Consider the following 9,992-nt stretch of genomic DNA (forward strand, 5'->3'; position numbering starts at 1 on the left):
GAATGAACATGAAGGTCCTTAGAGGTATCACCCTCCAGGTAATGGAAAACAAGGCAATTAAATATTTACTGCAGCGGACTCCTTCCAATTCATGTTTTACAAATTTTTCTTTTTTAAAATTATTGGTAACGTAATCTGTAGGGTAGCAGGACCTTCATGAAAGTATGGAGCCAAACTTCAAAATCGACCATAAAGTATGGGAATGGAAAAATCTACTTTAATAGTTACCAGAACTGCTATAGCAGGTGAGTATGTATAATTAGGCTAACTTGAATTATGAACTTTTTAGCATATTGACCTTACAGTAAAAATGAAACATTACAGATAAAGGTTAAATGGCAACATCTTCCAAATTGGCATATGTAAGTTACAGTTCATCGTTCAAATGCACACTGTTGTTATTCATCCTCAAAAAAAAAAAAAAAAAAAAAAAAAAAAAAAATTCTGGGAATTCCAGTAGACCCACTGTGAGATGTAATTCATTTGCAGAGCAGACTGTAATGCCTGCACATCATAATCTAAAGCAAACCATGCAAAACAGTCATCAGAATTTTCCTTCTTGTATGATTTTGGTGCCAGGCTTCATCTTTCTCAGTATATGGTTTTCCAGATGTCAGGCAATTTGACTTTATATGGATTGTTTTTGTCTCTTACTATTTTCCCTAATTCTTTTTTCTTCCTATAGTTCATAGAGGTTTATACTCGAACACAGACACAATTATTTATTCTGATTTCAGTGTTCATGCAGAGCCTCAAATTTTGTACAAATTGCCCAAGAGATCAAAATTGGAGAAATTTGAAGATGCCTTGCTGTCTCAGAGCCCACTTGTAAGTTCAATTAAACAAAAGTTATTTGAATTTACACTGGGGGGATGCTTTCCAAAGAACAGATTTTAATAACCCACTTTCAAACCATTGGTTTTTCTTTCACGCTGACAGGAAAAAACATTATTCTCTCCCTCTGATCACAAAAAACCCTAGCCTCTTGGTTTTGACGGCCAGCAACTGGCTGTGTCGCCTTTCAGCCGACTCAGGAGAGGAGCTGCAGAGAGTGTACCTCTCTTCAAAACAAAAGTTCAGGTATTGTTACAGCTCTGTGTTCTCAGTTCCTCTACATGTATTTCATTTTAATTTATAAACTTTTCACCTTACTCTGTGCTGCTTTTTGTAGGTATCTTGGCTGGGATGCTCCTCAGGGGACGCTTTATGTTAAATCTGTTCAAAACAAGGAAACACCTGTAGCACGACAGGTAAGGTGAATGTATCTGTTTTACACTTTACACTGTATTACACTTTTGAAGGGTAATAAAGTTTGGGATCTTTCTGTATTGTACATGGACTTTGTAGAAGCAAAAATATTGAAAATGGCCATATCTCACAATTTCTTTTTTTAATTCCAAAGGCAGGTGTCACTCAGAATACAGTGATGTCTCTGGCCATCTTTCATATTTTCCCCTTGCAAATTGTGGGCATTTTGGAGATCAACAAAAAGGTATATACATTAAGAATTAAGAATGTGCTCGTGGGAGTGATATGTCAATATATAAATGTAAATCTTATTCTTTCAGGTATTTGGAAGTGGTGTAACCGATGTACTTCTATCTGAAGGTGTCCTTGCAGTGTCCTACAGCAAGTGTGTGAGACTGTACAGCTTTGAGCACATTGTGCATAGGGTGTGTATTTTTTGTCCTGAAAGAGCATCTGCACAATGTCACTGTATTAATTCAATCAAAATTTTAAAAAATATCATCAAAAAAATTATTTTTTGAAAAGGTATGCACCTGTGAAGATTTACATGTTAATTATTTCTTTTGGGCCACCTGGCAGCATCTGAATATTTTTGAAATCCCATTCATTGTTTTCAGTACATGACGGAGAATTTAATTCTTGGAAAGCAGAGTTCACTTCTTGGAGGCAAAACAGTGGGAGAGGCTCCATTTGGTATCCCAGTAAATATCCAGATTACAGGTTAGTCTGTCTAGGTTTGGACCTATGGTATTTTTATAGACCTACTTGACCTCTGTAAGCAGGAGTGTTTTTTTTTATCTTATTGCAGATTGCCTTCCAGTACTTTTCGAAGTGTCATGCTTTAACAGTGGTGTTCAGATTGGAGGCCACCCATGGCACTACATCTACACACCACCACATAGAAATCACAAGGGGACTCACCACATCTGTTCACTCAAGGACAGCACTAGGGTACTTTTAATGAACCTACCTAACCATACAATATACCACCACATTTAAATAACTGTGCTTATCTGAGAACAAAATGTGACATGCTTTGCTACAAGTTGTGTGGTGTGATAGCCCTGTAGGATGTTGAAAATATCAGGGTAAGAAGGGCCACAGGTGTTTTTGACAGTTTCTGCATTCAGTTACTGAGCAGATGGGATGGTCTCAAGGTTTCCAAAACACAAAGGGCCACAGTTTTGTTTTCCCTGATCACTGCCTGATACTGTATGTTGTATAAGCTTGTAGTGTAAAAAAGAAATATATTGATATTTGTTTGAAGTTGAATGCAGTGCACATCATTAGGAGGTAACTTATTAAACTGACTAAAAGTTGTCTTAATTATCAAACAACATTCCTTAAAGCTCTAAAGTTGCACCAGAAGCAAGCAGCATTTACACAACCACCTAAGTCTTTAGTGGCTAGGCTGTATGCAAACAGTACACTCTGAGTGGAGTATCATTTTAACAAGTGTCTGCTAGTTGATGCTCCATAGACTGAACCACACAAATCCAGCTGCACATCATGAAAGTTTAATGTTTAACTCACTGGGTACATTTGTTTTTAATGTTTCTTAAACTGGAAGAGAAAGTGTAGATGTACTCATGGCACTGTTTGCAATTTGAGTTATTACTTTGTAATTATTGTATTATATTTTCTAACAGGCAACAAATGGAATACAGAACATGAACTGTTGTTCTCTGGAGAGTGATGCAATCTTCTTCCATCCTGATGACTCAGGAAGAATCATCCACATCGGCCCTACCACCATAAAGTGAGTACAGTCAACTTTTACACAACGTTGAAGAGAGCATATTATGTTCCTTGAGATGTATATTTTTTATTATACTGAAAATGTTCCACAAGGAAAAATTTGTTTTTCCTCAGTGTCCTTAAAATTCTTGGTGAACCGAACAGTGGGTTGCCATCAAAGGTAGTTGAGGATTTCTCCATGAAGACTTGTCGAAACAACAATGCAAGTATAATGGTTATTGGGTTGAAAGCCTTAATACTTCATATGCTGTACATACTTGGTTTACATCTATCATGAATCAGCCTCATGTACTTACTGTACATTCACCTTGACACTGGTAGGAGATCCCATGCAATAACTTGGCATATCTCGAGCAACGAAGTTACTTAGCTCCTCACTGTATAGATGGATTGTACGTACAGTTCTGTAATCTCAGAAAATTCACTTTTAGTTTTCATCTACTGCAGGTTACCTCACAAGTCACTGTCACCTCATCGGGCCGCATCGTGAAGAGAAGATTTCATCAGCTGGATGATGACCCAGATCAAGAGGTACCAGAATAATGACATTTACATTATGTGCTGCTTTTAAAAAAGCACTAGGACACAATAGGAATAGGATCTAAGTTAATTATACAGTTGAATAGAGAGAGAGAGAGTGTTAGGGAAAAAATTGTGCTTTCCTTAATTTTGTATAATATATGAACAACCATCGGTGAGCGAAAAATAAAGAGAATTGAGTTGGATACGTCTTCTGTGTAATTTATTTCTGCAGAAAAGAGTTGTCTACAGCAGCACTCAGAGAGGCATGTTACAGCGACTCAAAGAATAAGGGAGAATCAATTCAATATAAAGCAGAAGATAACGTCACTCAAAGGAGTGTACACTTTAAACAATCATGCATCTGTGTTCAAAGAGTTTCCTGGCATCTAAGACACTGAGGTTCACAGGAGATACTTTCAAGGACTGCGGATGTTACAGTTGCTTGTGCAGTAAACAAAGATACCTTAGGCATTCAGTGTGTCAGCAGAAAACATAGTTTACATGTCCAGTGTGTGAAAGGTTACCACAGTTGTTAGCAGACTATAGTTTCATATGTAAATGAACAATGTAAATGAATATACTGAAAATTGCCATTACAGAGTGAGTGAGAGAGAGAGTGTGTGTGTGTGTGCGTGTGAAGGTGTGTCACGCCATATTGAATGTTGGGATGGTGCACAGGTTTGAAAGATATGCGCTGCATTTGCATACATTGTTGTTTTGTTTGGCTAAAAAAGTTGCATAAATAATTTTATATCTCACTTTACTGATTGTGGTAATTCAGAATGAATAACTTTAGCTGACTGTAGCTAATTCGCTCTGTCTCGGCGCAACACATAGAAATGAATGGGTTCGATAGCGGATCGCAGCACCTGCCACCTCCTATCTGAAAACCCCTTAACACTGTGATTTTGCAGACTTTCCGTATGGTGGATTATGAGGATGAACTAGACCTTTTGGTAGTAGTGGCCACTAACAGTGAGGAGGGAGAAGGAAGAGCTCACATCCGACTTCATGACAACCAGAGTGGGCAGTTACAGCGGACAGTGTATCTGGATGAACCTTGGGATGAGGTGAGTAATTTGCCATGACTGTACAGTATACAACATAGATGAGTACACCCCCTCTGGATATAAAGATACATTTTTTATTTTTATAAGATCACCATTACAACTGATAGAAAGACAAAATATGCTTAATAACAACATAGGAAGATTTGTCGTCAATAACTATGAAATAAGTTACCAGTTGGAAACTTTGCTCAGATCAAGGGTTGCAAAAATGAGTACATCCCTGATTAAATTCTTGAAAAAGTGATTTTCTAGTACATAATATGTCCTCCTTTTTCAAGTACAGCACTAGGGTTTCTTAGTGAGTGTTCATGACATGGTTAGGTCTGTCTTGTTAAGCTACTGGAGGATGACCTCCTTGAGCGCCTGACACTTGCTCCTCAGCTTGTCTCTTCAGAATCCCCCACCGGTGCTCAGTTGGGTCGAGGTCAGCTGACATACTTCCAGTATTGTGACACCACCAGTTTCCAGACGGTTCTCTTCCATGTGGTGCCACTGTTGTGAGCAACAAGTGTGACAGAGGTTTAACAGTTTAAATGCCACTTTTAATTGCCAACCATGCTGTTTAATATTGTTATGTTTCATTGTTAAACAATACAAACAGCATTGTTAAAAATTACATCATTAAGAAACCCAAATATGCCTTATTGGTTAAGCAGAGATAACTAAATTTGTTAAGTTTTAGTGAGGGTGTACTTATTTATGTTATGTACCGTACCAACATTAGGCTTCAGTGTCTGTATATTTGGATTCATGAGTGGTTTTTGTCTTTTGTTTTTAGACCTATCAGCACGAGTTGTTCTTTGACAAAGACACCATAATTCATGTTGAACAAAAGAAAACCAACTTCTGCTGCCATGTTTACAAACTAACAGCCACCAGGATATAAGTGGTGCAGAAGTGAATTAAGCTGCTGGAAGCCATTACATGACTACTTTTTAAAATAATTTTGTAAACATTTGTTTCCAAGCTGTATTTTTGTTGAGCCTTTCTGGAAGGCTCATAGTGCTGTTTGTCAATTTAGACCACCGTGCCATTCTTTTTTGTGTGTGCAAATTACGCTTTATAATCAAGTTAGTTGTTTAATCATTGTTAGTCTCTCCATTGTTATTTTTTTATTATGTCTGTACAGTTTCTTTACAATAAAGGTAAAATATTTTTCCAACATATTGTAACTCTATTTATTTCTCATTTTGTTTTCCACTATGCTCATTTGACATAGTCATATAAAGTGCTTCCATATAAATATGTATGTGGCTAAAATTGCGAATTGTATATTTGCTTTCACCATCCACAGTCATGTAAGTTTATGCTTCAAATAAGGTGGAGCAGCCTTTGAAAACAAATGTCACAGCTTCTTACTGTGAGTGATGGGGTCTTAAGTGAAGACACACCGTCCTCCGCTGATCTGAAGTGGGCGGGGCAGTTTACTTGTGTGTATACCACAATCAGATGCTGGTTGTGTGGTTGTTTGCTTATGTTGCCAGGCAGCTGTCAATCAAACCTGATGCAGCCACGCCTTCACAGGCCTGATGGACGTAGTGATTCACCAGCAGCACTTTACTGGAGATTATAAATGGCGGTAGCATCACGTTTCACAAATGATTGCTGCTTTCAGATTCCAGACTCCGTGCACAGTGGCGTTTGTTTTGATTAAGTGAGAAGTGTCTAAATGAACAGGAGATGAAATGATCTTTAGGTGCAACTTTAAGCATATTGCCAACTGTTTTAAGTAGACCCCAAATTATCTACACGTTTAACTTGAATAAATCACACGAATGAGTTTTCACCCAAACTTGACCTTGCACATGACCTTTATTTACACCAGGAAAAACTGTTTACATCATAAAAGACGTTTACACCATAAAGTTAAAACCAACAAACTAACTATAAATGCTACAGTGAAAAGCTAGGCCCAGTTCACGTGTCCATTAGTAACAGAAAACGCAGTTGTCATATGATTAAAACAACGTGTAAATATTACTCATAACCATCCAAGAGCACTGTTGCAAGACTATAATAGTCACGAATATTTCATCTTAATGTTCAGCATTGAACATTATTATCTTTGTGCCGTACTAGGCTGCATTAATTTTAATTAGGTGCACCTCATGGACTTGAAAACCGAGTAGGACTATACATTAGAGTACAAAAAATACTACAACTACCCAACCTGATTCATCTAGATACTGAGGCTACAACTGTGAAAAAGGAAGCACACAAACATATCGGATGAACGTCAAAGGGTGACAACGCAAAAATGAAAACATCTGGTCCGAATAGACCACAAAAATTACAAGACGTCTTTTCCTCCAAACGTTTGCTCAGCTCTGGGTCACGTGACCGAGCTCCGTCCTTACCAGCTACCACTTGAAGTGTTGTGATAAGAACTGCTCCAGTCGAGTGGCTCCGACCTGCTGCTCAGTGGTGGCCATGGAGGATCTGAAGCAGTTTCTGGTTGTTTTGTCTGCCGCCGCCGCCGGGGGGGTTGTTTTTATTTTCTTGCACGGAATGGGTGAGAGAAACTGTTTATTTTAGAGAAATACGAAGAGCAAACGGGACTTGGCTGTTGTGTTGAAGAAATGTAAACAAATAGCCGAAGTTGTTGCTCGCTTTTCCAATTATTTTGTGGGATATAACTGCTGAAGAATGCGTAACTATGAAGGTGTAGAAACCAAATAAACCTTTCAAAAGTTTGTTTCAGTGTGGGCCCACAAAACTGCATGTGTTAGGCAATGCTATGAAACTTAGGCCTACTCTTTACCAGTGGTGGAAATAGAGATAAATTTATCTCTAACTCTATCTCTAATTTATCTCTCATTTCAGAGAGAAATAAAACATATATACTTTTAAGTCATGTCTCTCGCTGGGCATGGTCCTCCAGCATTCTTGCTGGGTTAGAGACTGTTGTGTTCATGTTCTGTTATGGGGGTGGGACCAGTTAGCTGGGGCAGTGCACCATGACTGAGGGCCCTTCTGATGGGATTTATGGGCTTTGGCCATTTGTAAATAGTTCTATGGGGCATGGAGGTCCGCATAGAAGGCTGTTTTGGTGTGTGGCTCTTCTTTCAGCACAGATGACCTTATGGTATTTTGCTGGTAATATGTTTGTTTATTAGCTCTCTTATTTTTAACTTAGTATTTTTATATTGTTCTGTTATTTTTATCTACTCAGAATACCTATTCTAGGAGTGTTGTTCACATAGCAGTAATGTAAAGCGAATAATTGTGAATATAAATATGAATTAATCTGACATTATGGCTTTACATCTGAGTTTGCTACTGCATGATGTTGACCTGGGATGTATATTTCACCTATTAATAAAAAGTAATCTATACTGTCTAATGACAAGAGTGGTTACCATCATACCTTTCATCAAGTCAAGATTTTTATTTACCATTTATGCATAAACAGACAGTCTAGACGTATAGGAATTCTTGTGCAGCTCTCCTTTGGAGTCAAGTAAAGAGTCAAAAGCCAGAAAGAACACTTAGTCTTAAAATAAAAAAAGTTACATAAGGCAACAAAGTATTAAAAAACGCATATTGGATTTCACTCGGTGCTCTTCATATGCAAAAGCTTCACTAAATGTAATGTCTACTTTTTTAATGACAATGAATTTAATATTGTCAAAATATGATAATGTATATCATACATCAAGCCCTGTTTGAACAACAGTGTAAATTGACGTAATGCTCTCTTACAGCCATAATTGTCTACAGGCTCCCCTGGACCTGGCAGTGCAGCAAACTAATGATGAAGTTCATCCATGCAGGCTTGAACTTGCTGGCCTTCATCTTTGCTGTTATATCACTGGTGGCAGTTTTTGACTTCCACAATGGTGCCAAAATCCCCAACCTGTACAGTCTGCACAGCTGGCTGGGGCTGGTAGTTGTGATACTGTACGGTATGCAGGTAAATAAAGCAAAATGTTCTATATGTATTTGACACAACTGATTTAAAAAAAGAGAGAGAGAGAGAGAGACCAAGACTCTTGGTTTTGTGAGCACATTGAGAGGCTGGAGTCATATTCACTGCGTGTTCAACATACTCTGCCATTGTATCTGATTCTGATAAGAGTTAAACATTTTTAATAATGAACTGGTTTAACATGGTCCATGCAGAGTAGGAGAGTATGTCTTACACATGTGATAGTGAGATTCTTTTTAACAGCACCAGGCAACAATAACCTCTTTCCGTGTTGTCTTCTGTAAAATGCAAAGTCATGATAAATAACAGTCTTTATTTCTCTCGCTGTCCTTCAATGAGCAGCTTGTTCTTGGAGTTGGCATGTTCCTGATACCAGTTACACCTGTATCCTGGAGAGCAGCACTTATGCCTGTTCATGTCTACAGTGGTCTTTTACTCTTTACCAGTATTATAGCTGTGGCACTCATGGGCATCACAGAGAAGCTTATTTTTGGTCTGTAAGTATTTTAAAAATGCTTAGAACACTCTTGAAGACCCAGGTGCACAATGCTAATTTGCAACATCTGTATAACTTTCTCTTTTGTACTTCATGACAAAGGAACAACCCAAAATACAAGGACTTGCCTCCAGAGGCGATTTTTGTGAACATCTTGGGAGTCTTCCTGGTGGTTTTTGGAGCTCTGGTCCTCTGGATTGTCACTCGACCATCTTGGAAACGTCCCAGTGAGCAGACCTTACATATTTTGCATACCAGTGGGGGAGGTGAGGACAGCACCAAAGTTGGTCCAGCCATGTCTCAGCTGTCTGTTGGAACTGATGCCGAGGCCAGTGAAGATGTCAGGAGGAGGAATAATAGATTAGATGATCAGACTAACTAATCACTGATGCTGTCTCCAGTGTTGATACATGTTCACCCAGTCTACTCGGGTCAGAGAAAGTCAAAATGAATAAATGCGATTCTGCTGAGGTTGCATGTTGAGCTTCAGTTTTTTTCATTTTGTTAAATTTTGAGCTTGTTGTTTCCTCCATGATTTATTGTTATAAGTGCATTTAAGTAATGATAAACTATCTTATGCTTTATTGGCACACTGCACAAATCATCTTAAAAGATTTCTATGGGCTTTTAATTTCTTGGTATTCTGATATTGGTATAATGTGTTTGAAATATATTCAGAATCTATATTTTACAATAAATTTGCAATTTTTTAACTGGGATTTTATTCTTTGACTATTTATAAATATATTATTAATCCAGTTAATCCTGAAGAGGGAAATTAACGTACAATTAAATATATCCAGATTGTGATTTTAGTATTTCATTCACGTCAGTGTATGCAATACATTAGAGTCACGAGCTGGGGCTTACAATCGGCATGATAAAAAAAACAAACAATTGTTGTATATTACCACTATGAGTTTCTAATCCAACGAGTTGTCTCGACACGATTTACCCAGCCCTTGATGGC

At 37.9% G+C, this 9,992-nt stretch overlaps 2 protein-coding genes across 5 annotated transcripts; both read left to right on the top strand.

The window, feature by feature from the left end:
• On the top strand, positions 1 to 5,756 carry dcaf17 (ddb1 and cul4 associated factor 17). The gene is made up of 14 exons (XM_020596542.1): positions 1 to 38; positions 142 to 245; positions 738 to 828; positions 940 to 1,080; positions 1,172 to 1,250; positions 1,403 to 1,492; positions 1,569 to 1,673; positions 1,866 to 1,968; positions 2,057 to 2,199; positions 2,898 to 3,007; positions 3,121 to 3,208; positions 3,454 to 3,537; positions 4,443 to 4,598; positions 5,377 to 5,756. Exons 2-14 carry the CDS (start codon positions 197 to 199, stop codon positions 5,482 to 5,484), a joined length of 1,347 nt encoding a protein of 448 aa, XP_020452198.1. The 5' UTR covers positions 1 to 38; positions 142 to 196; the 3' UTR covers positions 5,485 to 5,756.
• A 1,124-nt stretch (positions 5,757 to 6,880) lies between these two features.
• cybrd1 (cytochrome b reductase 1) lies at positions 6,881 to 9,492 on the top strand. Of its 4 annotated transcripts, none has more exons than XM_020596544.1 (4): positions 6,881 to 7,110; positions 8,303 to 8,511; positions 8,869 to 9,023; positions 9,125 to 9,492. In XM_020596544.1, the coding sequence occupies exons 1-4, from the start codon at positions 7,029 to 7,031 to the stop codon at positions 9,402 to 9,404; spliced, it is 726 nt and encodes a 241-aa protein (XP_020452200.1). In that variant the 5' UTR covers positions 6,881 to 7,028; the 3' UTR covers positions 9,405 to 9,492. The 4 variants fall into 4 exon arrangements, with proteins under 4 accessions (XP_020452200.1, XP_020452201.1, XP_020452202.1 ...); XM_020596545.1 differs by having other exon boundaries at positions 6,889 to 7,081; XM_020596546.1 differs by having other exon boundaries at positions 6,889 to 7,052.
• The last annotated feature ends 500 nt before the right edge of the window (positions 9,493 to 9,992 follow it).

The sequence above is a fragment of the Monopterus albus genome, unplaced genomic scaffold (genome assembly GCF_001952655.1).
Source record: "Monopterus albus unplaced genomic scaffold, M_albus_1.0 scaffold30.1, whole genome shotgun sequence".
In the NCBI taxonomy this organism is placed as follows: Eukaryota; Metazoa; Chordata; class Actinopteri; order Synbranchiformes; family Synbranchidae; genus Monopterus; species Monopterus albus.